General features: G+C 47.8%; 1 protein-coding gene across 1 annotated transcript in view; it reads right to left on the bottom strand.

Annotated features, from left to right (window-relative positions):
• The window catches only part of MYO1E (myosin IE), a 118,173-nt gene that overhangs the window by 25,324 nt on the left and 65,201 nt on the right, over positions 1-27,648 (bottom strand). The window contains exons 6-17 of the mRNA XM_067471288.1: positions 27,233-27,322; positions 19,080-19,211; positions 18,148-18,282; positions 16,394-16,526; positions 16,069-16,265; positions 13,843-13,923; positions 11,502-11,588; positions 10,914-11,000; positions 9,485-9,652; positions 7,795-7,880; positions 7,602-7,683; positions 3,851-3,957 (exon numbers count right to left, since the gene is read on the bottom strand). Of these exons, the coding sequence (XP_067327389.1) occupies positions 3,851-3,957; positions 7,602-7,683; positions 7,795-7,880; positions 9,485-9,652; positions 10,914-11,000; positions 11,502-11,588; positions 13,843-13,923; positions 16,069-16,265; positions 16,394-16,526; positions 18,148-18,282; positions 19,080-19,211; positions 27,233-27,322 (1,385 nt within the window). The remainder of the gene's footprint in view (positions 1-3,850; positions 3,958-7,601; positions 7,684-7,794; positions 7,881-9,484; positions 9,653-10,913; positions 11,001-11,501; positions 11,589-13,842; positions 13,924-16,068; positions 16,266-16,393; positions 16,527-18,147; positions 18,283-19,079; positions 19,212-27,232; positions 27,323-27,648) is intronic.

The raw sequence follows: 27,648 nt of genomic DNA, 5'->3' as shown, positions 1-27,648 counted from the left end.
ATTGCCTTTTTTCCCAGACAGAAAGAAAAACCGCTTGCGATGCTGTGCCGGGCTTGACACGGACTGGTTTTGGCAAAGCATTAAGGGAGGAAAAGGCGTGAACGGAGCATTATTCCAGATGGGAGCGGGAGGGAGAATCTACATGGAGGAAAATGCACTTTGGATGAGGAGACCTGGAATGGAAGGCCGAGCTGGGAAGGAAGGACTAGGCCCAGCTCCCTGGGCCTTTTCACGGGAGCCCCACCGCTGCCAACCCACACAGACTCCCTTTGCAACAAAGGAGACAAATGGGGATTGTGTCAGGGAATACTTTCTAAAGTATTTCTTCTGTCCTTTATTTGGGCCATATCATATCAATTTCCTATTGTATATTTCCTGGCATTTATTTTACATACTAGCTGTGCCTTGCCACACGTTGCTGTGGCCTATAGTAAATCTTTTCAAAGTAGAGGTAGTTATCTGGAGTACTATGATAGAGAGGTACCTACCTATTCCTTCCCCCCCCTTTTCTCCCCCTTTCTCTCCTTTCTTCCTTCTCTACCTCTTTCTTTCTTTCTGTCTTTCCTTCTTTCGCTCCTTGGTTTCATCCTTCTCTCTTTCCTTCATTCCCTCCCCCTTTCTTCCTTTGCCTCCTTTCTTCCCTCCATGTTTCCTTCCTTCTTGCACTTTTTATTTGCTGTGGCCAATTTTCCTCTTTCTCTCCTTCTTTCCCTCCTTACTTCCTTCCCATCTTTCCTTCACTTCTTCCTTCTCTATCTCTTTCCTTCCTTCCCCCCTTTTCTTTCTCTTCTGCTGTCTCTCTTTTCTTCCTTCTCTCTTTCCTTCCCTCCCTCTTTCTCTACATCTTCCCCCTTCCTTCACTCCCTCTTTCCTTCCTTCTTTCCCTTTTTCTTTCCCTCCCTCTTTCTCTCATTTCTTCCTTCTCTATCTCTTTCCTTCCTTCCCCCTTTTTCTTTCTCTTCTGCTGTCTCCCTTTTCTTCCTTCTCTCTTTCCTTCCCTCCCTCTTTCTCTACATCTTCCCCCTTCCTTCACTCCCTTTCCTTCCTTCATTCCCTTTTTTCTTTCCTCCTCTCCTTCCTTCTTTCCCCTTTTTCTTTCCCTCCCTCTTTCTCTCATTTCTTCCTTCTCTATCTCTTTCCTTCCTTCCCCCTTTTTCTTTCTCTTCTGCTGTCTCCCTTTTCTTCCTTCTCTCTTTCCTTCCCTCCCTCTTTCTCTACATCTTCCCCCTTCCTTCACTCCCTTTCCTTCCTTCATTCCCTTTTTTCTTTCCTCCTCTCCTTCCTTCTTTCCCCTTTTTCTTTCCCTCCCTCTTTCTCTCATTTCTTCCTTCTCTACCTCTTTCCTTCCTTCCCCCTTTTTCTTTCTCTTCTTCTGTCTCTCTTTCCTTCCCTCCCTCTTTCTCTACATCTTCCCCCTTCCTTCACTCCCTCTTTCCTTCCTTCATTCCCTTTTTTCTTTCCTCCTCTCCTTCCTTCTTTCCCCTTTTTCTTTCCCTCCCTCTTTCTCTCATTTCTTCCTTCTCTACCTCTTTCCTTCCTTCCCCCTTTTTCTTTCTCTTCTGCTGTCTCTCTTATCTTTCCTGTGGCCCAGTCTGTTGATCTGGAAAAAAAGTAATGAGAAAGTGTTGGTTTTTAATATATATAATTTCTTTGTGCTTGTGTGTAAACTTGAGTATTTTCTGTTGGTCATGGCGGTTCAGTGCAGCAAGTTTGCCCCAATTCTGTCGTTGGTGGGGTTCAGGATGCTCTTTGAGTGTAGGTGAACTGTGAATCCCAGTGACTACAACTCCCAAATGTGTGTGTGTGTGAGGGTGAGTTGGGATGCTTTAGACAGGGGGGAAGGGGGTGGGCGGAGTTAGAAGGGGGTTGGGGCTTGGAGGCGGGGCTTGGTGGCGTTTGGTGGAGGAGGGTGAGTTGGGATGCTTTAGACAGGGCGGGAAGCGGCGCGGCGTGAGGATGGGGGCGTGGCTTGCGCGGAGGGAGCGTTGGCCGGCAAGCCATGTGCGCACGCCAGGGAACTTGCGGCTGGGTGCAATTGCGCATGCTCAGTTGTTTTGTCATTTTGTGAGTGTGTTGTTGTGTTGTTTTTCATTTTGATTCAGTTTGTTTGTACCTGGTGGGTTGAGGTATGTGCATGGGAATTTTGGTTAATTTCCGTTGGGGGGTTTTTGAGTTTTGCTTCTCCGTTCGACGCCACTTCAGATTTATATATATAGATTAGCACTATACCTCTTCCTTCTTTATCTACTATTGTTTCTAGTATTTCCAGTTTTAATGAGTTTTCCATTACTATCACTACTCTTCTGGCTTTATTCGTACCCCTCGATTCTGCTATCGCTTTCCAACCTGGTATATTTATTAATAGTTTATTATCTTTTTTAACAAATCAAGAACTAGAACAGGTGATCTCACCCTTTGGGGTGAGAAGGACGGCATATAAATGTCGCAAATAAATGTCACACCGGGATTGTGGCGCAGCTGGCTGAGTGTCAGCTGCATTAAGATCACTCTGACCAAAAGGTCATGATTTCGAAGCCAGCCCGGGTTGGAGTGGGTTTCCAACCAATTGTGTGTAGCCTGTTGTCAACCTTTGCAACCCGAAAGACAGTTGCATCTGTCAAGTAGGAAAATAAGGTACCACCTTCATTCACCGGACCAAACTGGGCACAAATACTCAATACACCCAAATGTGAATGCTAGTGGTATTGGGGGAGGATTGATTTTGTAATTTTGTAAGTGTGGGGAGGCTAAATTAACTGATTTATGAGGCCATTAAAAAGACTCCAGCAAAGCATTCCAGCGGAGAAGCATGCGGGGAATGCGGAAGTGCTTCATCAGCGTCGCAGATGGACGATGAAAGCGACAGCTCCCCTGACGGCCAGAAAAAGTTAATAGCCTCTGTCTATGTCTGTATATATTTGTATGTCAAAAATTGGCATTGAATGTTTGCCATATATGTGTACACTGTAATCCGCCCTGAGTCCCCTGCGGGGTGAGAAGGGCAGAATATAAAAGCTGTAAATAAATAAATAATTTTTTTACAGATACAGAATGGGGGATGATGCCTGGCTCGAGAGCAGGATGTGTGAAAAAGATCTTGGGAGTCCTCGTGGACAGCAAGTTAAACATGAGCCAACAATGTCATGTGGTGGCAAAAAAAAGCCAATGGGATTTTGGCCTGCATCTATAGGAGCCTAGTGTATAGATCTAAGGAAGTAATGCTACCTCTCTATTCCGCCTTGGTTAGACCACCCCTGGAATATTGTGTCCAATTCTGGGCACCACAATTCAAGAGAGATATTGACAAGCTGGAATGTGTCCAGAGGAGGGTGACTAAAATGATCAAGGGTCTGGAGAACAAGCCCTATGAGGAGTGGCTTAAAGAGCTGGGCATGTTTAGCCTGAAGAAGAGAAGGCTGAGAGGAGACATGATAGCCATGTATAAATATGTGAGAGGAAGCCACAGGGAGGAGGGAGCAAGCTTGTTTTCTGCTTCCCTGGAGACTAGGACACAATGGAACAATGGCTTCAAACTACAAGAAAGGAGATTCCATCTGAACATGAGGAAGAACTTCCTGACTGTGAGAGCCGTTCAGCAGTGGAACTCTCTGCCCAAGTGTGGTGGAGACTCCTTCTTTTGAGGCTTTTAAACAGAGGCTGGATGGCCATCTATCAGGGGTGCTTTGAATGCAATATTCCTGCTTCTTGGCAGAATGGGGTTGGACTGGATGGCCCATGAGGTCTCTTCCACCTCTATGATTCTATAAAATTGAAAAATGCAAAATCTCCAGGAAGTGATGCAGAATTTTTGTGATCCATTGAGAGCTTCCCTCCCCCTCGTATCGAATACCTGCTCTCCTCCCAGTCTCGGGGCTTCTTGGTCTCGTTGGGCTTGATGCAGCGGATATAATGCGGCGTGCATTTCATCAGCGTGCCCACAAGGTCGTTGGCTTGTTTCTGGGAAAAGACACACAGAGTGCATTGAGCTGCCATCCGGCTCCACTCCTCCCCCCGCGCCCCTTCCGCCTGGACTCTGTGCTCTTTGCAGAGCAGGGCAATCTCAAGGAAAGATGGATCCCAAGAGGATTGCACCACCAAGCCACACTTTTCCTTGATGCGAAGAGAGAGAGGGAGGCTCCAAAAAGGCTTTCAGTGCCTTCCAACCCAAGAGACTGCATGTTCTAAAAGCAGGAGGTTTGGTGCAGGACGTCAGCTCTAAAGACTGGGGTCAGATTCCCCGCTCAGGAAAGACCAGGGTGAGACAAAGGACTCTTGTCTGCTGGAGCTAGGTGTGAATGTTTCAACTGACCACCTTGATTAGCATACAATGGGCTGACTGTGCCTGGAGCAAACTTTTGTTGAGAGGTGATTAGATGTCCTTGTTTGTTTCTTCTCTGTTGTTGTGCTGTTGCAATTTTAGAGTTTTTTAATACTGGTAGCCAACAATTCAACAGATAAAATACATAACAACAATAACCACAATAGTTAAAACATTCAATTAATACAATAACAACTAAAAAGCCAATCTAGTGGCCAACGTTCACCGAGTTCTAAATTTTTTTAATACTGTTCATTTTCATGGTTTCCTCCTTTCTGTTGAAATTGTATTTAAAAAACTCTAAAACTGCAACAGCACAACAGAGAGGAAGCAGGCAGGGACATCTAATTACCTCTCAACAAAAGTTTGCTCCAGGCACAGTCAGCCCATTGTATGCTAATCAAGGTGGTCAGTTGAAACATTCACACCTAGCTCCAGCAGACAAGAGTCCTTTGTCTCACTCTGGTCTTTCCACAGATATATAAACCCATTTTCCTAGTTCCAACAGACCTCACTACCTCTGAGGATGCTTGCCATAGATGCAGGCGAAACGTCAGGAGAGAATGCCTCCAGACCATGGCCATACAGCCCGAAAAAACCTACAACAACCCAGTGATTCCAGCCATGAAAGTCTTCGACAATACAACATAAATACCACAAAAACTACAACTTACAATAAAATCATTTTAAAACATTGTACATCATCAATAAAATTTAACAATAAATTAATAGATTAACGTGCCAGTAAAACCAAACTAAGCCGAGCCTCTATTCCGCCTTGGTTAGGCCACACCTGGAATATTGTGTCCAATTCTGGGCACCACAATTCAAGAGAGATATTGACAAACTGGAATGTGTCCAGAGGAGGGCGACTAAAATGATCAAGGGTCTGGAGAACAAGCCCTATGAGGAGAGGCTTAAAGAGCTGGGCATGTTTAGCCTGAAGAAGAGAAGGCTGAGAGGAGACATGATAGCCATGTATAAATATGTGAGAGGAAGCCACAGGGAGGAGGGAGCAAGCTTGTTTTCTGCTTCCCTGGAGACTAGGACGCGGAACAATGGCTTCAAACTACAAGAAAGGAGATTCCATCTGAACATGAGGAAGAACTTCCTGACTGTGAGAGCCATTCAGCAGTGGAACTCTCTGCCTCAGAGTGTGGTGGAGACACCTTTTAAACAGAGGCTTTTAAACAGAGGCCTGTTTAAGGGTCTGGAGAACATGTCGCGAAAATCCAAATTTCCTTTTCCTATTGCCGCTGTCCTCTAATCGAACGCCTGGGCCCCAGAGCCAGGTCTTCAGTTGTCTTCTTAAAGACAGGAGGGAGGTGGCCAACCTGATGTCCTTAGGGAGAGAGTTCCACAGACAGGGGGCCACAGCCGAGAAGGCCCTGTCTCTCGTCCCCACCAACCGCATTTGCGAGAGTGGTGGGATCGAGAGCAGGGCCTCTCCTGATGATCTTAAGCTTTGTGATGGTTCATAGCAGGAGATACATTCAGACAGGTAATCTGAGCCCAGAACTGTTGGGGTTGTGGAGGGGAAACAGGTCTATCTTCTGAACACAGGAGTTATTCAGGGCATCTGTGATGAAATCTACCTTTAAGACGACAAGGCCGAAGCCTGCATGACAGTAGCTGTCATCTTGGAAGGCAGGCAGAGCAGGAGGAGGAGTCAAGCCGACTCCTAATTGGGTATAGCAATTGGGGGAGGAGTCGGTTGAGAGAGGGAAAATAAGCTGTCAGCTTTTGACAGAGAGGGAGAAGTGTCTTGACATCAGACAAGGAAGGTTGTGATTTTAAGATAGGAAGCTACAGTAGGGATCTGACAGGGAAAGAAAGTTTTAAGTGAGCCTTTAGAATAGGGAATAAGCAGACAGACAAGGGCTAGGGTTACTGTATTAGTAAGGACAGTAACAGAAAGACTTGTCTGATTATACTTGAGGAAAGTATAAAGGAGTTTATTGCCCTGTGGGAGAGACAGATAGGGATCTGTTCTCCAAGTGTTACTGTTTCTAAAAATAGAGCAGTGTGTTGAAGGAATCTCACAGTTGATAAAAGCTTTACTGTCAGTGGAACTACTTGTTTAAGAAACTAAGTCTCTACACCTGAATTACGCTTCTGTACCCCTCATGCTATGAGGTGATATTTGTTCCAAGTTCAATAAACTCTTTCTAGTTAACTTTTAACTGGTGTATGCCTCAGTCTATCCAGTTCCTCAGAACTCACTCTGTCAAACCATTTTAAAAGTCTAGTCAGCCAGTGAAGAAGCCATAGGAGAACAAGGGCACAAACACACCTTACCTAAAACACATTCACACCTTTGGTCCCTCAGACCAATAATTCTGAGGTGGCGGCGGCTAATACTACCAAGAACATTCGGTCATTTATAATATTTTATTTTCCCTTGCCTTGAGGGGCAGAGGTGGGATTGATTGTTTGTCCACCCTGCCCAGACAGCCTTTAACTTTACTATATTGGTCACAGCGGTGGGATTCGTTGTTCCCCCCTGCCCTAGATAGTAGGGCTGGGCGGTTTCGTTCGTTAATATCGTAATTCGTTATTAATTCGTTATTTTTTTTTATAATGAAGCGATATTGAACCATTCAGGAGCAACTAAAAAACGAAACGAATTTTTCCAATTCATTTCGTAATTGTTTCGTAATTGTTTCGTTATTATTTCGTAATTGTTTCGTTATTATTTCGTTATTATTTCCGTATGTCTGGTGCAAGTTTTATAGTCGTTGTTTGTTTTATCAGTGATAAAAAATAAATTATCACACCAACAGTCAACAAAAGAGGGAGAGGGAAGCTTCAGAAGTTCCCCCTGTCCCATTTGGAGGGTTTTTTAGCGTATTGCGCAATCACGTCTGCCATTAACGAATCAATTCATTATTGTTTCGAAATTGTTTTGTAATTTTCGAAATTTCGTAAATATCGAACTTTTTAAAAGAAAAATTTCGGAATTCTTTTAAAAAACGAAACGCAAAAACCCTCTAAAAACGAATCGAATTTAGAAACAATTTTTTCCGTGGTTGCCCAGCCCTACTAGATAGCCTTTAATTTCGCTATAGCATCCTTTGGGGAGCCTCTCTGCAGTGCGTCCTTGGGGGATTCGGCCTGGTTCTCCTACTTGGATTCATTTCGACACTGGCCTCCTCTCACTAGAACCTTCCCACACAGATCTGCTTTGATGATGCCACGGAGCTAATAAAGCCAAGGAACATACTCCTGCTACTACAGTGCCCAACGTTCTTCCTGTGGCTGCTCTCTCCATCCCATAACCCACCTTGATCTTGCTGCCAGCCGTCGTCGGTCGGCCTTTCTTCTCGACCTGGAGGCTCTCCGGAAACAACGCCTTGATGAAAGGTCTAGAAGACAGACAGACGGAGGAGGAAGAACGGAGTCAGAGCGCTTTATTGCGGGGCTTGTTTGCTTGCTTGTTTATTGGCTTCCCCCCTCAAACCCTGCTGCCCACGTACAGTTCGCTGCTTTGCATGAGTTCAATCAGGTCTGTGAAGAGGACATCTCGGTTCCTCTCGCAGAAGCCGTCCATGTCATAGGACACCTAAGGATGGGAAGAAGGACATGCAAAGCAGGAGGGACATTTTTATGGCAAGGGAGGGTGGGGATGTGAAGCTAAAAGAACATGTGCTGTGGACAGTTTTGGGACAAAGTGGATGTTCACAAGACCATGCTGGCTCCCTTTCAATCCCACTTTTTAGCATGGGAAGAGGTCTAAGTAAAGGTTAAGATGCTGCCCATAAAGAAGAGGGAGAGACAGCCAGTAGTTCTTGGGTAAACAGCAGCACCCCCCCCCCCCCGCCCTATAATTTTGGGCCCTGCCAGCCACCCCTGGATTTGGGGATTGACTTAGATGTTGGAGAATTATTTATTATTTATTTATTTAGACATTTGAGTCGCCTGAGAGCTGAGAAAAGTGGTATATAAATGAAGTAAAGAATTAATAATACATTTTATAACCCGGTCTTCTCGACCTCTGAGGAGGGACTCAAGCTGACTAACAACAGAGAATCAATATACAAATAAACTAAAGCATAATAACATCATAGTACATTAATACATTAAAACATATTAAAACACAGATCAAGGATTACATAAAGCCAATTCGTCAAGGTAAATCACAAATTCATCACCATCCGCCTTATAGTCAACAGTTATTGATTCGATCATCAATCTGAGACTGCTAAATTCCAGAGCCAAGATTTTACCATCTTTCTGAAAGTCAGGAGGGAGGGAGCAGATCTGATCTCTATCGGGAGAGAGTTCCACAGCCGAGGGGCTAACACCGAGAAGGCCCTGTCTCTCGTCCCCACCAGACACGATTGCGAAGGTGGTGGGACCGAGAGCAGGGCCGCTCCAGAAGACCTTAACAACCTTGATGGTTCATAGGGGAAAATCCGTTCGGACAGGTAAACTGGGCTGGAGTTGTTTAGGGCTTTATAGGTTAACACCAGCACTTTGAATTGTGCTAGGAAGCCGATTGGCAGCCAGTGGAGTTGGCGCAACAGAAATAAACTCCCATGGAACGACTACCCATCTTGACTCAAGCCTCCTGCGCCATCGGACTGAAAGCACACTTCCATTCTTGAAAACTCGAAACGCAAAAATGCATTTGCTACTGGATGGAATGTGTAGAAAGGGCCCTCTTTGTCACTTGGCCAATAAAGTTGCACATTACAGTGGCTGCCTGCTTAGGATTACTTTGTAAACAAAAGTGTTGGGACACCAAAGCTTCCAGCCATGGAGAAGAAAGCCTAGTGGCGCACCGATGCGGTAGAATTAATCCACTTGAATTCCCTTGGATTGTGGGGGCTGGAGTTGGGCAAGGCCTTGAACCCGCTCTGCCAAAGGATGCTGATGCCTCACCAAACTTCCAGGAACGCATCACATGGAGCCATTCAATGAGAGATTTGCAAAAGCAGCATCCCTTTGGCTTTGGCCCAGCATTAAGATGACTGTATGAGGCGAATCCAAGTCATTCAGCCAAAAAAAGAGGTGAGCATGAGATTCGAATGAATGCAGGTCTATTTCCCTACAAGTGTAACAGCAGAAGGCATCAGTGGCAACACGCCCCCGCCCCCAATGGGCCCCAACCTCCATCTTGTCGACATTCCGCCTGGAAAGGGAGGCGAAGTCCCCGCTGCTCACCTTCCCGGCGTAGTGGTGGATGATGAAGCCCTCGTTCCAACTGTTGAAGTGCTCGTGGGTCCCGATCTGCATCTGGAGCTTCTGGAGCAGCGTCTGGTCGGCCCCCTCGCCCACTGCGTGCATCGTGGCGCAGACATCGTCCAGGATGCTCATGATGCCCGGCGGGTTCTGCGGGCACCAAAGAACAGGTCGAGGAGGAGAAAGAGGAAGGACCTGCTGCCGCTGCCACATCCCTTTCAAAGGCTACCCCGGGACCCCCAGGGCAGGCCAGCAGGGTGTTAGGAACTGGAGTCCAGAACACCTGGAGGAGAACCCAAGCTGGCTCAGGCCTGCCCTAGGGTCTCTCCCCAAGCAAGACACTAAAAGTGGGGAGGATCAAGTGCAATAGATTGATTGTGGCCAGGCAAAGGTATTGGGTGTGTAACGGGAAAGTAGTTCCTCACGACAGGTGCAACTCTGCCTTTTCATAGTTGGGAGCTCCAAACACGAGTGCGCAAGCTTTTCCTCTCTCATTCATTCACAGTTCTCTGCTGCATTGTCCTTCTTCTTCCTTCCAGCCATTTTCCTTCCCTCCCTCCCTCCCTCCCTCCCTCCCTCCTTCGCTCCCTTCCTTCCCTCCCTCGCTCCTTCCTTTCCTCCCTCCCTCCCTCCCCTTCCTTCCTTCCATCCTTCCTTTCTTTCCTCCCTCCTTCGCTCCTTCCTTCACTCCTTCCTTCCTTCCTTCCTTCCTTCCTTCCTTCCTTCCTTCCTTCCTTCATTCCCTCCCTCCCCCCTCCCTTCCTTCCTTCCTTCATTCCCTCCCTCCCTCCCCCCTTCCTTCCTTCCTTCCTTCATTCCCTCCCTCCCTCCCTCCCCCCTTCCTTCCTTCCTTCCTTCCTTCCTTCCATTGCTCCTTCCTTCCTTCCTTCCTTCCTTCCTTCCTTCACTCCTTCCTTCCTTCCTTCCTTCCTTCCTTCCTTCCTTCCTTCCTTCCTTCCTTCCTTCCATTCATCCTTCCTTCCTTCCCTCCCTCCCTCCCCCTTCCTTCCTTCCTTCCTTCCTTCCTTCCATTCATCCTTCCTTCCTTCCCTCCCTCCCTCCCCCTTCCTTCCTTCCTTCCTTCCTTCCTTCCTTCCTTCCTTCCTTCCTTCCTTCCTCCCTCCCTCCCTCTCTCCCTCCCTCCCCTCCTTCCTGAACTCACTTTTCTTCAGGTCACAGAGCCCTCCTCTTGATCCTTCTCCCACTTCCATCTCCCCAATTTCCCCTCTAAAGCCCCAGCTGCTCTGCCGCTTTGACTCGCAAGGAGCGTCATCCTTCTTTCAAGCCCTGCCAGGCCACCCTCCTTCCCTCTGCCTTAACCTTTTGCTGGCTTTCTCCCTCAATTTCCATCCTCGCTTTCCAGTTCTGGGGGAGGCGCCCCTGCCAGCACAAGCCAGCCCTGCTCACTTACCACTTTGTTCTCTATGAGGTCGCACACAATCTTATTGTTGAAGTAGTCGATGGGCGTCCAGCGGATCCCTTCTTGGACGTATTCTTCCTGAGGGACAGAAGGGAAGGGTGTGAGAGGCTGGGACTCCAGGTGTGAAATAAGGCCCGTTAGGTGCACCTAAGCCCAGGCAGAACCAAGCCGCATCAACGTTCAAGGATACGTTGTCACAGGCACCTCTTCAAACCATACAGGGCCCTTTGAATCATAGACTAATGGAGTTGGAAGAGGCCACGTGGGCCATCCAGCCCAACCCCCTTTATTCTGTAATGCAGGAAAAGCACAATCAAGGCACCCCCAACAGATGGCCACCCAGCATCTGTTTAAAAGCTTCCAAGGTAGGAGCTCCTACTGGACTCTGAAGCAGAGAGTTCCTCTGCTGAACAGCTCTCCTTATAGTGTGGAAGTTCTTCCTACTGGCTGTTAGGAATTGTGGGAATCTGAGTTGAGAACTCCACCAGGAGGGTCAAAGTTGGCCCGTGGCTGCTGCAACCTTTTCCTCGGCAAGGGCCACCTGGGGCCCTTGAGGGCCACCCGCGCTCCCTTGTGTACCTGTTCTGCTTTCAGCGTCAGTTCGATAAAGATCTGCTGCAGCTTTTCATTGACAAAATTGATGCAGAACTGCTCAAAGCCGTTTTTCTGGAAGGAAACAAAACACAAAAAGACATACATCCAGCAGCAACAAAGGTCTTCCAAGCAAAGGTAACAGCCCAATTATTATACGCAATTCCAGTATGGATCACAGGCTTCACATCTAAAGTAGAACAAGTTCAATCAGGGTTTCTTAGAAAACTGTTTGCTGTCCCCAGTTGTGTTCCATCTGCTGTTTTAAGACTGGAATCAGGAACAGCCTCACTCGAATCACTGGCTTGGAGAAGGGCCCTAGGATACTGGATGGAGAGGGTGCACAAAGGGCCTGAAGCGGGATATACATTTCTGATTCAAAAAGACCTCTTTAAATCCCACCGAATCAAAGCGCTAAATCAGAAACTCAGGCAGATGGGCCTCTCAGAGAATATATTGAGTGGTTTTGAGCATAAAAAGTTAATGCAGATCTTAGCGGAACGGATCAGTGACATAGACAAACAAGACTCAATGACTCTGGCGCACTCCACATGCTTTCCATTGAGTTTAGGCCTAACATTTAATTCTTTGGGAGGTGCCAAATACTTAGAAAATTTAAACATCCCAAAATTTCGCCTTGCTTTCAGTTGGGCCAGATTCAATGCCCTCAAATCAGCCATACTAGAGGGCAGATACAAAGGGACTGATTACGAACACAGAGTTTGCCCATGCGGGGAGGGTAAAATTGAAACTGTAACACATGTACTTTTTATGTGCACAATTTACAAGGATGATAGACTAAGGTTAATATGCCCTCTACTCACCAAGTGGCCAGGAAGATCCCTAAGTTGGTACTGCACTTATTTACTGTCTGATCTTGATAAAAGGGTAACGGAAGAGGTGGCCAAATTTCTGTTTGCAGCGGCAAAAAGCCGCAAGTGCTTCATGAATAACCTGTAAAGGCTGAGTGTAACAAAGAGTACTCGGGAGACTTATTATTAACTTGCAGTCAGTTCCTGTTTTAGATCATATAGACAGCCATTCATCCGATAGCGAATGGTGATACTTGTTTTTATTAATTATAAGCCAAATGTGATGTTATTAATTGTAAATTGTTGTATTTCATCATTCTACTTTCACTTGACTTAGCCGATGGTTTGTTGACCGAAATAAAGGCTACTGACTGACTGAAAAAGACATACAAAAAGCCCTCTGAACCAATGAGGCTTTTGAGGTCAATACTGAAACTATTGGGCTCTGTAGATCTATCTTAATGTTTATATTCAGGCAGGAGGAGCCTCACCAGAGGGTTCAGCAGCTGAAATTCTCAAAAACCCTTCCCAAGGCCTGGATTTTCATAACCGCAGAACAGCCATGATTGGGCCGATGCCCAGTCAAAAAGGCTGAGAGAAGCGCCTCTTTGTTCCTTAAGCAAGCGCCTGGCACTTCCCTTACAAACAGGCTTTCCTTTTGCAGCAGCATTTCGCAAAACTCCTTTCCTTCAAAAGCGCACTTTCCTTCCCTCCTGGAGGGTCTTCTCCCTCACCCTTCCTGGTATTTATTTATTTATTTATTTGATGCATTTGTTAACCGCCGCTCTCAGCCCTAGAGCGACTCGCGGCGGTGTACAACATATAAAAACAATTTACAATAAGCTACAACGACAAAAACCAACATATCACTAATACACAATCATCTAATTACACTAAGATAATCCGCTCCGTCTTATCATAGAATCATAACCAGTCTCGTAGTCCATATTCCGTTCCAGTTGTCATTTCCAGTTACTGTAGCAATTACTGTAGCACTCAGTTAAATGCCTTCTCGAATAGCCATGTCTTCAGGCTCTTGCGGAAGGACATAAGGGAGGGCGCCTGTCTGATGTCAACAGGGAGGGTGTTCCACAGCCGGGGGGCCACCACCGAGAAGGCCCTTTCTCTCGTGCCAGGCCAGACGTGCCTGTGAAGCAGGCGGGATCGAGAGAAGGGCCTCCCCAGACGATCTCAAGGTCCTCGTGGGCTCATAGGCCGAGATGCGGTCCGAAAGGTATTTTGGGCCGGAACCGTTTAGGGCTTTGTAGGATAACACCAGCACCTTAAATTGGGCCCGGTAGCAGATCGGCAGCCAGTGGAGCTGGAACAACAAGGGCGTTGTATGCTCCCTGCGTCCTGCTCCTGTTAGTAACATGGCTGCCGCGCGCTGGACTAGCTGAAGCTTCCGGGCCGTCTTCAAGGGCAGCCCCACGTAGAGAGCGTTGCAGTAGTCAAGGCGGGATGTGACCAGAGCGTGTACCACCGTGGTATGCCGAGCAGCATCATTTCCTCCTTACCTGAAATATTTCGAAGCCATAGATGTCCAGGACACCGATGTTATATTCTTCATGGTCTTTTTCCATCGCCTTGTTTATGGACTAATGGAACGGAGGGGGGGGGGGGGGGCAAGGGAGGAAAGAAAGACAACAGGCAGGAGGAAAAGGCATCAAGGCTGGGAAGGAAAACTCAGCCGCTGAGTCACACTGAACAAGGCCAAAGTTTGGCAAAGTTCCTCCTTCTTTGGAATCTTTGCGGGCATTTCCAGCACTCGAAATGGACAAATCATCCCAGAAATATCGTATATACCCGAGTATAAGCCGACCCAAATATAAGCCAAGGCACCTAATTTTATCACAAAAAAAACTGGGCAAACGGATTGACTCGAGTATCAGCCGAGAGTGGGAAATGCAGCAGCTACTGGTAAATTCCAAAATAAAAATAGATACCGATAACATTATTTATTTATTTATTTGCTTTACTTCTATACCGCCTTTCTCAGCCAAAAAAAGGCGACTCAAGGCGGTTTACATAGTAAAGGTTGACACAACAACATCGAAAAGCAGTTAAAACACATTATATAAAACATATCAAAACAAGCAATCATTAACCTAGACGTGCGCCTCAGCAAACAAATCAAAATCAGAATCCGCAATCATAATCCTTTATACCAATTCCTATGTCCGGTTGTACCATCTTACTGTGTTTCATTGCACAATTAGCCGAACGCTTGTTCATAAAGCCAGGTCTTGACCTTCCTCCGGAATGCCAGCAGTGAGGGGGCCTGTCTGATGTCCATAGGTAGGGCGTTCCACAGCCGGGGGGCCACCACCGAGAAGGCCCTGTCTCTCGTCCCCGCCAACCGCGCCTGTGATGTGGGCGGGACCGAGAGCAGGGCCTCCCCGGACGATCTTAATGTCCTAGTCGGTTCATAGGAGGAGATGCGTTCGGAGAGGTAGGTAGGGCCAGAACCGAAACATTGCATTAATTGAGGAATAATAATAATAATAATAATACTTTATTTATACCCCGCTACCATCTCCCCAAGGGACTCGGTGCGGCTTACATGAGGCCGAGCCCACAATACATCAATACAAGCAATAACAATAAGACTCCTCTGTTGTGCCAGCTCCACTGGCTGCCAGTTTGCTACCGGGCACAATTCAAAGTGCTGGCGTTAGCCTATAAAGCCCTAAACGATTCTGGCCCTACTTTCCTCTCCGAGCTCGAGATTGGATACTGATTCTAGTGATGAGACCTGATGGATTTGCTATACTGATGTAATTTTGTATTGATGCTATGTTTATTGATTGTGATGCTATTGTTTTAAATGCCTATTGTCTGTACTACGTATACTGTTGAATTGTTGTAAACCGCTCCGAGTCACCTAAGGGCTGAGAAGAGTGGTATACAAATGCAGTAAATAATAATAATAATAATAACTCATCTCCTCCTATGAACCAACTAGGACACTAAGATCATCTGGGGAGGCCCTGCTCTCGGTCCCGCCTGCATTACAGGCACGCTTAGCAGGAACAAGAGACAGGGCCTTCTCAGTGGTGGCCCCTCAGCTGTGGAACACCCTGCCTACAGATATCAGGTTAGCCCCCTCCCTGCTGGCGTTTTGGAGGAAAGTGAAGACCTGGCTGTTCGAACAAGCATTTGATTAAACAGTGTAATTGAACATAGGAATACGGAATAACGGATGATGAGACTGGATTCTGATTTTACTGTTGAGGCACTAATGATTGTTATACGGATGTTTAATTGTTTATGTTACAATTGTATTGTCGAAGGTTTTCATGGCTGGAATCACTGGGTTGCTGTAGGTCAGAACCAGCACCTTGAATTGGAATCAGAAAATGAACGGCGGCCAATGGAGCTCCTTAAACAGGGGGGGTTGACCGCTCCCTGTAAGACGCCCTAGTAAGTAACCTGGACCAATTGAAATTTCCAAGCCGTCTTCAAAGGCAGCCCCACGTAGAGTACATTACAGTACTCCAATCGGGAGGTGACTAAGGCGTGGACCACCCTGGCCAAATCAGACTTCACGAAGTACGGTAGCAGCTGGCGCACAAGTCTTAGTTGTGCAAAGGCCCTCCCAGCCACTGCCGATGCCTGGTTCCTATAGTCCACTATGAGCTCCTTGGTCTTATTGCGATTAAGGACCAGATTATTGTCCCTGCACTACGAGAGCGGCCTGCCCACCTCATACCGATAAGCTCACGCTCATATTCATGCCTTACCTCCACCAGGAAGTCGAAGAGCCGGGCATGGAGGGCCTTGGCCAAGGCGTCCCGGGTGTAGCAGGCCTGCTCCACGTTGAGGGTGACATGGATGGACTCAGACTTCCCGCCCCACTTGCTGTCCATTTGCCGGCTGGTCAGCTTCTCCCGGAGGCGGCTCTGGTCGATGCCCAGCAGGAAGGCTGGGAAGGCCAGGACTGCCGAGCAGCCGGAGGGAGGAAGGAAGGAAGGAAACCACAGCAGGGTCAACCCGGAATGCAGCCTGGGGTCGTGCAAAGGCCTGAGGTCAATGTCTGCCAGCCTGCCTTCACCTGGAGGTACTTACACTCTTCGCTCTCCACGGCGGCGTAGTTGCCGGCCTCCTTGAAGCTGATGTTGCCCAGGTGGAGGACCCCAGCCACAATCTGCAGCACCAGCGCCTGCTCCTCCGCAAAGATCCCAATCACGTTCATGGCGTGCTGTGGAGGAGGAGGAGGAACCCGTGCGGGAGAGGCGTTAGGAGGGGGGAGAAGTGGAAAGATATATATGATAGATAGAGAACAGACAAGCATTTCCAGCTCTGAAGATCACCTGGGAAGGAATCCCACTGGAGAGTTGCAGCACACCAACATACTTGGGAGTCACTCTGGACCGTGCTCTGACTTACAAGAAGCACTGCTTGAATATCAAGTAAAAAGTGAGTGCTAGAAACAATATAATGCAAAAGCTGACTGGCACAACCTGGGGATCACAACCAGACACAGTGAAGACATCTGCCCTTGTGCTTTGCAACTCTGCTGCTGAGTACACATGCCCAGTGTGAAAGAAATCTCACCATATTAAAACAGTGGATGTGGCTTTTAATAAAACATGCCGCATTATTGCAGGATGTCTACGCCCCACACCACCGGAGAAATTATACTGTTTAGCCATTACTGCACTACCTGACATCTGTCAGAAAGTAGCAGCCAATAATTAAAGGACCAAGGCATTGAAATCTCTGGCCCATCCCCTGTTCAGATAACAGCTAGCACACCAACGCTTTAAATCAAGAAACAGCTTCCTAAGATCTACAGAGACACTTGCAAGTAGCAGACTAAAACCCAGAACCTCAATTACTAGCTGATATGGAATGAGAGACTCCCTCCTGGGCACACAGAAAACTGGGCGACTTGGAAGGCGCTGAACAGACTGCGCTCTGGCACCACGAGATGCAGAGCGAACCTCAAGAAATGGGGCTACAGGGTGGAATCCATGGCATGCGAGTGCGGAGAAGAGCAAACCACTGACCACCTGCTGCAATGCAGCTTGAGCCCTGCCACATGCACGATGGAGGACCTTCTTGCAGCAACACCAGAGGCACTCCAAATGGCCAGATACTGGTCAAAGGACATTTAGCATCAATTCACTTCTGACATGATCAATGAATCGTTCTCATTCTCATTTATATCCCGCCTTTCTCTCCCCCCCCCCCCCCCCATGGGAACCCAAAATGGCAAACCACCACACAATCTAATAAAAAATTAGATAACAATTCAATATACGTGTTTTTCCGGGCCAGATTTGTTCAGAGAAGGTTTGTCACTGCCCCTCGTCTATGGGAGGCTGAGAGAGTGCTCCACAGCATCCATGGATTCATTTGCAGCTCATTTATATGAGATCTAATTTGTGACATTGCTAGTAGATTTGGAAGCTCTCTGCAGAAAGGGAGGGTTGACCACAATCGGAGAGTAACCAATCAGGCACATCAAATCACTCTCAATAAAAGATTCCCCCCAGGCACTTCCAAGCCATTAAATGCTAATCAAGGTGGTCAGTTGAAGCATACACACCTAGCTCCAGCAGACAAAAGTCCTTTGTCCCACCCTGGTCATTCCACAGATATATAAACCCATTTTCTTACTTCCAACAGAACTCACTACCTCTGAGGATGCTTGCCATAGATGCAGGTGAAACGTCAGGAGAAAATGCCTCTAGAACATGGCCATATAGCCAGGAAAAACCTACAACAACCCAGTGATTCTGGCCATGAAAGCCTTCGACAATAAATCGGTTTCTTATCTGATCTGGAAACGAGGAGGAAGAAGTATGGAGGGTTACCAGCGTTTCCTGGAAATCGGATTTGTCGTTGATGTCGTCCACCTTGTAGGATCCCGAGAGACTCAGGTAGTGGTAGTAATCCATGCTGGTGATGCCGAGGCTGGATCGCTGGTCGCTTGAGGCGCCTTCGATCAGCTGCAGGACAAAAAGCAGGGATCGGACTGTGAGATGGCTTGGGTCAATGGAGAATTGTGAGAAGAGTCTCAAGGCATTGCAGAAGAGACAGGACAGGCCAAGGTCCCCGAGTTACAAACTTCTGACTTGCAAACGACTCATACTTAAGAACAATGGGACTGAGACAACAGGACGTGAGAGGAAGGAAGAGAAATCCACTCCTGAATGCGTTATTATCATGCGTTATTACTATTACATTATAATATTTTAATGTAATATAATAATATTAATAATATAACAACCGGGATTGTGGCGCAGCTGGCTGAGTGTCAGCTGCATTAAGATCACTCTGACCAAAAAGGTCATGAGTTCGAAGCCAGCCCGGGTTGGAGTGGGTTTCCAACCAATTGTGTGTAGCCTGTTGTCAACCTTTGCAACCCGAAAGATAGTTGCATCTGTCAAGTAGGAAAATTAGGTACCACCTTAAAGTGTGGGGAGGCTAAATTAACTGATTTATGAGGCCATAAAAAAGACTCCAGCAAAGCACTCCAGCAAAAAAGCATGCGGGGAATGCGGAAGTCCTTCATCAGTGTCGCAGATGGACGATGAAAGCAACAGCTCCCCTGGCGGCGAGAAAAAGTTAAATAGCCTCTGTGTATGTCTGTATATGTTGTATGTCAAAATTGGCATTGAATGTTTGCTATATATGTGTACACTGTAATCCGCCCTGAGTCCCCTGCAGGATGAGAAGGGCGGAATATAAACGCTGCAAATAAATAAATAAATAAATAATTTTGAAAACAGCCAAGGTGCCGTACCTGGTAGAAGATGTGGAAGCTCCTCTCCCCAGGGTTCCGCATCACCACCCGAGACTTCTCCAGCAAAAAGTTGGAGATCTTGCCTCCGTCCGGCTCCCCTCCCGGGCTGAACTGGATCTCGAAGTATTTCCCCTGCAACGGGAGAAACATCCGGAGCGCTTACCATGGGTGGCTTCCATGCGTATTACTTTTGAATGCTGAAGCGGTTCTGAAGCTCCATGTCCAAAACGGGGGGAGGGGAGGAGGAGAAGCACTTCCTTCCTTCCTTCCTTCCTTCCTTCCTCCCTCCCTCCCTCCCTCCCTCCCTCCCTCCCTCCCTCCCTTCCTTCCGTCCGAGCCTTTTCCAGGCCCAGCCTTGGGCAGATTTTGAAACAAATAACAATGGCTTAGGCCAGTGGTTCTCAACCTTCCTAATGTTGTGACCCCTTAATACAGTACCTCACTTTGTGACAACTCCGAACAATAAAATTATTTTTGTTGCTACTCCACAACTGTAATTTTGCTATTGTAAATATCTGATATGCAGGATGTATTTTCAGTCACTGGACCAAAATTGGCACAAATACCCGCTACACCCAAATTTGAATACTGGTGGAGTTGGGGGGGGGGGATTGATTTGTCTTTTGGGAATTGTAGTTGCTGGGATTTATAGTTCACCTACAGTCAAAGAGCATTCTGTACTTCACCAATGATGGAATTGAACCAATCTTGGCACACAGAACTCCCATGACCAACAGAAAATACTGGAAGGGTTTGGTGGGCACTGACCTTGAGTTTTGGAGTTGTAGTTCACCTACATCCAGAGAGCACTTTGTTATTGGAGTGCATTCCCCCCATAGGAAAGTTTTGCTCCACGATCTCCATTAAAACGAGCTCTCCTTCGCAAATAATCTGTCCTTGTTTATCTCGTGTTTATCTCGCCTGAGTTTTTTTATCTGTTTCTACCCAATTTTCTTTTATCCATTACATGTAGCTCGCCCATGTTACCGTGATTGTGTTTCTTGTAATTTTATATTGCTATGTTGTCTTTTGTTTTATGTAATTGCGTTATTATTGTTTATTATTTGTGTTTTCGGTTTTGTTTTATTTCATGTAATTGTTGTTTTGGGCTCTGCCTCATGTAAGCTGCACCGAGTCCCCATTGGGGAGATGGAGCAGGGTACAAATAAAGATTATTATTATTACTACTACTACTACTACTACTACTACTACTACTACTACTACTGTGGACTTAAACAATGATGGATCTGAACCAAACTTGGCACGGATATTCAATATGCCCAAATATGAACACTGGTGGAGTTTGGAGAAAACATACCTTGACATTTGGGAGTTGTAGTTGTGGGATTTATAGTTCACCTTCAATCAAAGAGCATTCTGAACCCTACCAAGTATAGAATTGGCCCAAATTTTCCACACAGAACCCCTAAGACCAACGGAAAATACTGTGTTTTCTGGTGGTCTTTGGCAACCCCTCTGACACTCCCTCACGACCCCCCCCCAGGGGTCCCGACCCCCAGGTTGAGATACACTGGCTTAGGCACTTTATTGTGAAAGGGCGCCCTGGCTCTTGGCAGCAAAACTACAGGAGGGTGTATACCTTAAAAAGATGCAAAAAGAGCAACAAAGACCAGTGTTTCCAAATAAAGGAGCGAGATGTAAACACAATGCATGTCCCGGAAGGAATGATACAAATCGTGTAACACAATGTGCACAAAGTCAAGGAAAGAAGAATGTCACCAAAGGGCAATTACACAGCAAAACTTGTGTTACCAAATCTAGTATTGCAAAGAACAGGAGAGGGTCGGCGTCCTGGCTGCATCTCCCCCACACTGGTGAGAAAGCAAGCCAGGAAAGGAGGCTTTAAGAACTTCTGTCTCCCAGCTACACCCTGCTATCAGCCTGCCTGCAAGAACAGGAGAGGGTCAGCGTCCTGGCTGCATCTCCCCCACACTGTATGTCATTCTGCATTGTCCTGGTGTATCATCTGTGGAAAGCCATCCCTTTACTCTAACACTGAGAGATTTCGGGATCTACTGTTTCTACATTCCAGCTTGGATGCTGAGATTCTGCCAGTCTTCCATCAGAGGCATTACCCAAAGTTGTACGTAGACGGTCCCTTTGGGTTGGTTCTCTCTTCCCCCCGGGGGGTCCCTCCTTCCCCCTCCTGGATTCGGCCGATTGTGCGCCCCGTGGGCTCGGCCGCCGGCCGCCGACTCTGGCGTGGAGGCCGAGCTGGGACGCCGCTGGGGCCGGTGGCTGCTGCGGCTGCTGCGGCGGCACGGGACGCGGCAGATTTCGGCGTCTCCGCTGCTCGGCGTCGGTGCCGCTGCTGTTCCAGGGTTGCTGGGGTTGCTCAGCGTTACCGCTGCCGCCCGTGGTGGCTTCAAGACTTCCTTCAGGACTTCCTTCAGGACTTCCTTCGGGACTTCCTGGTTTGGCTGCCCCGCTGCCTCGCTCCGGCGCTGGGTTACCTGGCCCCCGGGGCTGTGGTTACCGCTGCCGAGCGGCTCTACCGGCGTTGCTGTCGTGCGGGTGCGCTGTTGGTTGCTCCGGGCTGCTTGGCCTCCTAGGCGGCGGACCCCTTTGCGTTGGCTGACTGCTGCTCTGGCTGGCGCCGGGGCCGACTGTTCCCCGGGCCCCGCTCCGGCTTGTTTCAGCTGGGTTTTGGCTGGACCGCCGTGGGGCGGCGTCGTGTCGCCATTTTGGGCTCCATCTCGCCGGCCTCGATACGCTGCCGCCATCTTGAGGGCCAGGCTGCTTCATCAAAGCCTTAGTTGATCTTCCTAACGCTCTGGCCCTTGAAGAAATTCCATCTCCGACGGGCAACAGATAATAGAGCCAGTTTTTGAATTAACAGCTACCTGGCCATTACCCTTCGCTGTTTGCCCGGTATCCACCACCTCCCGGAAGACTGAGTCGGCCACCTGTGACCAAATTACTGCTACCTTTGCATCTCGCTGATCCAATTTTGGACAAACTGTGCTGATCGTTGTTAATCCGTCTGTCAGTGCTGATCCTTTTGACTTTGCAATCCATTTTTCGAGGGTGCTGACTATCTTTGATTGTATTGACCATTGTCTTAAACTGTGCTGATCATCTTAATTGTGCTGACCTCCTCTGATGGTGCTAACTACCCTTGATTGTGTGACCACCTTCTCAACTGTGCTGACTAATTTCAGTGTGGTTGTGTGGAGTACTTTATTAATTGTGTGATCTTAGCACTTTACTCTATTAGCACTTTAGATTACTATTCTGTGGCACTTTAACCAACTTTAGCACTTTAATTGATTCGATGCATCTAGCGTTGAATTAGGCCTCCATGACGCACTTCATTAAGCACTTTGGGGTTAATTGTTAAGCCACCGCACTTTAATTGTTATTCCATCGTGTGTGTTGACATAAGTCTCCATCTGTACTCTAAGAGCCTTAACCAAACCCCCTGATTGTGTTTAACAGCTGCTATTTATGTCATCATCCACTCCCTGGCATTTGTTAATCTGGTTGCTAATTGCATATGTGGGTCAGAGGGAATGGAATAGCTCAGGGGGACCCGAATATAACATAATAGGAACGGGAAATGATTGGAAGGCAAAGCCATGGCAAATTGGAGCTGTAATATGTCAAACAGTCTACAATGATCCTTGGGTTGTTATTATGGATGTTGAATGCGTCATGGAGGAGGGAGAGGCTTCCGTTAACCGAGGAGCCCCCATAGAAGTCGTGGTGGGGAAGGGGAGATACGGGAAAGGGAGACCTTTAATTCGGCCTAGGGAACGTAGAACAACATTAGTAATCCCAAATCGGTCTCCTGATACGGTAAGTTGGTGTAACCAGGTTGGCGGTCCCTCGGGATTGAAAGTGGTGCTGTTGAACGCCAGATCTGTCAATGGTAAAACAACTTTCATCCAAGATTTAATCCTGGATGAACGGGCAGATCTGGCGTGCATCACAGAGACCTGGCTGGACGAAGCGGGAGGTGTAAATTTGACCCAGCTTTGTCCACCCGGGTTCTCTGTGCAGCACCAACCGAGATCTGGAGGGCGGGGAGGCGGGGTTGCAGTGGTCTACAGAGATTCCATTCTTCTGACCAGGACCCCCATCCCGCAGTCAACAAATTTTGAATGCGTCCACCTGAGGGTGGGTGACCGGGACAGATTAGGGATTCTGCTAGTGTACCGTCCACCTCGCTGCACTACAGTCTCCCTACCTGAGCTAGCGGGGGTGGTCTTGGACCTGGCACTGGAGTCCCAACGGCTGCTTGTGCTGGGGGACTTCAATGTCCACGCCGAGGCTGCCCTAACGGGAGCGGCTCAGGACTTCATGTCTACCATGGTGACCATGGGGCTGTCCCAACAAGTATCTGGCCCCACCCACAGTGCTGGACATACATTGGACTTAGTTTTCTGTCAGGGATGGGAGGAAGGCGGCGGTGTTGAGGAGTTATCCATCTCTCCGTTGCCATGGACCGACCACCACCTGGTCAGCTTTAGACTTACTGCACCCCCTAACCTCCACAGAGGTGGAGGACCTATTAAATTGGTCCGCCCCAGGAGGCTTATGGATCCGGAGGGATTCCTGATGGCTCTTGGGGAATTCCCCGCCACCTCGGTTGGTGATCCTGTTGATGCCCTGGTCGCTCTCTGGAATGGGGAGATGACTAGGGCAATAGACACGATCGCTCCAGAACGTCCTCTCTCAAGTAGCCGAACTAAATCAGCCCCTTGGTTTACTGAGGAGCTGGCAGCGTTGAAGCGAAAGAAGAGGGAACTAGAGGGTGTGTGGCGTTCGGATCCGAGTGAGCCAAATCGAACACGGTTTGTGTCCTTTTTAAGGTCATATGCCGTGGCAATAAGAGCCGCAAAGAAAACTTTCTTTGCGGCCACTATTGCGTCTGCAAAGAACCGTCCGGCTGAACTGTTCCGAGTTGTCAGAGGCCTGTTAAAACCCACCATTCAGGATGGGTGCCCTGATGACTCGGCAGCTCGCTGTGAAGCCTTTGCTCAGTTCTTTGCAGACAAAGTCGCTTTGATCCGCTCTGGACTGGATACCATATTAACGGCAGTCTCTGAGGATGTAACACGAGCATCTGCTTGTCCAATTTTGATGGATTCATTTCAATTAGTTCAAACCGAGGATGTGGACAAGGTGCTTGGAGGAATGAGAACTACCACATGCATCCTAGACCCCTGCCCATCCTGGCTTCTAAAGGAGGCCAGAGGGGGATTGGCCGAGTGGGTTAAGGTGGTGGTTAATGCCTCCCTTCGGGAAGGCATATTTCCAGCCAGCTTAAAGCAAGCTGTGATAAAACCGCTGTTGAAGAAACCATCACTGGACCCCACTCAATTCGTCAACTATCGGCCTGTTTCCAATCTCCCCTTTTTGGGCAAAGTCATGGAACGTGTGGTGGCCTCACAACTCCAGGCATTCTTGGTAGACACGGATTATCTGGATCCGGCACAGTCTGGCTTTAGGCCGGGGCATGGTACCGAGACAGCCTTGGTCGCCTTAGTGGATGATCTCCGTCGGGAGCTCGACAGGGGGAGTGTGTCCCTGTTGGTGCTACTCGACCTCTCAGCGGCCTTCGATACCGTCGACCACGGTATCCTTCTGGGACGCCTCGCGGGAATGGGTCTCGGAGGTACTGCTTTGCAGTGGCTCCGGTCATTCCTCGAGGGTCGGTCTCAGAAGGTGTTACTGGGGGACTCCTGTTCTACCCCACAACCTTTGTTTTGTGGGGTTCCTCAGGGTTCAATACTGTCCCCCATGTTGTTTAACATCTACATGAAGCCGCTGGGCGAGATCATCCGGAGTTTCGGGGTGCGGTGTCATCTGTACGCAGATGATGTCCAACTCTGTCACTCCTTCCCACCTGCTACTAAGGAGGCTGTCGAGGTCCTGAACCGGTGCTTGGCCGCTGTGACGGTCTGGATGGGGGAGAACAAATTGAAATTGAATCCAGACAAGACAGAGGTACTCCTGGTCAGTCGCAGGGCCGAACAGGGTATAGGGTTACAGCCTGTGTTAGACGGGGTCGCACTCCCCCTGAAGACACAGGTTCGCAGTTTGGGTGTGATCCTGGACTCATCGCTGAGCCTGGATCCCCAGGTTTCGGCGGTGACCAGGGGAGCATTCGCACAGTTAAGACTCGTGCGCCAACTGCGACCGTACCTTGGGAAGGCTGACTTGGCCACGGTAGTCCACGCTCTGGTTACATCCCGCCTTGATTACTGCAACGCTCTCTACGTGGGGTTGCCTTTGAAGACGGCTTGAAAGCTCCAACTAGTCCAACGGGCGGCAGCCATGGTACTAACAGGAGCAGGGCGCAGGGAGCATACAACTCCTCTGCTGTACCAGCTCCACTGGCTGCCGATTAGCTACCGGGCCCAATTCAAAGTGCTGGCATTGGCCTTTAAAGCCCTAAACGGTTCTGGCCCAACATATCTATCCGAACGTATCTCGACCTATCAGCCCACCAGGACCCTAAGATCTTCGGGAGAGGCCCTTCTCTCCATCCCGCCTGCTTCACAGGTGCGGCTGGCGGGAACGAGAGACAGGGCCTTTTCTGTGGTGGCCCCGCGGCTTTGGAATGCCCTCCCTATAGAGATAAGATCAGCCTCCTCGCTGATAGAATTTCAGAAAAAACTCAAGACATGGATGTTTGAGCAAGCATTCGGCTAATCCGATGCGATGAAATCTCTGATCAAGGACTGGCAATCACAGACAACGAAATTGGATTATGATTTTAATTTAAGAGATGCATTGGTCTGTATTGGTGGCCCAATACTGTGTATTGTATATGTATGTGTTTTATATTTTTAATTGAAATATTGTTGTTTTTAAATGTTGTAAACCGCAATGAGTCACCGTTTTAGGCTGAGATATTAGCGGTATACAAGTGTACTAAATAAATAAATAAATAAAATAAATAAAGGCTGCTAGGTAGTTTATTTAAAAAGAAGCAGTATGGATGCGATGGGAAAATGGGTGTCCATTGGTCTCCAAATGTGGTTTCCTGCAGTGAAGGTGGGCAACCCTTGCTAAAAAGCTATAACACTATGTAACAAAGTTTGAAAAAAGTTCTGTTCCTGGCTGGAAAGTGTTATTTCCTGTTTAATTGTGCAGTCCTTACTTGGAAAGTAGTTGGTAAGCACAAAGGAGAGAGCTTTCTCCTCTGTGACTTTGGACCTCACTACTTGGAGAAATTAGGAAAGCCCCTACCCTAGAAACCTTTAAAAAGGACCTTAAAACCTGGCTCTTCCACTGCGTCTTTGGAGAGTAGGTATACAATCCCACACTACTGCTTAGTCTCAACATTCTGTCATTGGAGTACATGTCGTCCCCCCTCTGTGGGAAAGTTTGATTCCACAACCCCCGCTATAGTGAGCTCTCCTCCGCAAATAATCTGTCTCTTTTTAATCTCGCCCGAGTTTTAAATTAGTTTTAATTAGTCTCTCTTTTAATCATTACATGCAGCCTGTCCATTGTCATTGTGATTGTGTCTATTGTAATTTTATATTGTTATGTATTTACATGTTTTATTTTATTATGATGTTGCTGTTACTGTTTGCGTTTCGGTTGTGTTTTGGTTTTATTTTTATTGTCATTTGTTGTTCGGGCTTGGCCTCATGTAAGCCGCTCCGAGTCCCCATTGGGGAGATGGTGGCGGGGTATAAAAAAGATTATTATTATTATTATTATTATTATTATTATTATTATTATTGTTCTCCTCCTGAAACTTTGTTGTTTTTGTGGCCGGCAAATGAGGTGGCAATTCTTAATTCATTAGAACTCTCTCGCAAAGTGTGCTGCCGGGTGCCCCTCCCTCCCCCCTCCCTCTCCCCCCGCAACAGCAACGTTTGTGCTATTTAATAAACATTTCCCATGTTTTTATGATGATAGAACCCATTAGGAAATGGCATTTACAACCCAGGAACAAAAATCATGTTACATAGTGTAATAGTTATGCGTAGCGATATACCAGCTGCAATATAAGTTTACGTAGGCCATTCAGACAGACTACGCCTTGCATCTGCTGGTGGGAGATGTAGGCCAAGTCCCACTGAGGGTCTCGAGCTGTGGAAGACCCGCCTCCCCTGCACGGCTGCATTGCTTTCCAGACCAAAAAGGGAGGCGAGGGGGCAAGGGCTTACGAATCGGCTGGAGTTGTTGTTCCGCACAGTCTTGGCGTTTCCAAAGGCTTCCAGGAGAGGGTTGGACTGCAGGATGATGTCCTTCACGTGCTGGAGAACCAAAGAGTGGGGAGAGAGGTCAACCAAAACACTGCAGATAATCATAAACTACAACATTGCATGCCATGCCATCCCAACAGGGCCATTGCCGGATTCGGGGAGTTGCAGTCCAATAACACATCCCATTTCCAAGCTTCCCAAGCTCCAACAGCGGTTTCGGAAAGCATCAGGAAGACAAACTGTTCCTTACTTTCTCTCCTGCAAAAACGTCTTTCGCATCTGTGGACTTTTGAGGTCCCATTAACTGCAATGATTGCACACTACAGAATCCTGGGATAATGGTAGTTTGGGGGCAGAGGAGTCTAAATAAAGTGGGA

Source organism: Anolis sagrei, chromosome 9 (assembly GCF_037176765.1).
Source record: "Anolis sagrei isolate rAnoSag1 chromosome 9, rAnoSag1.mat, whole genome shotgun sequence".
NCBI lineage: Eukaryota > Metazoa > Chordata > Lepidosauria > Squamata > Dactyloidae > Anolis > Anolis sagrei.
Note: the sequence above shows the minus strand (reverse complement) of the source record. Positions and strands in the feature narration are given on the sequence as shown.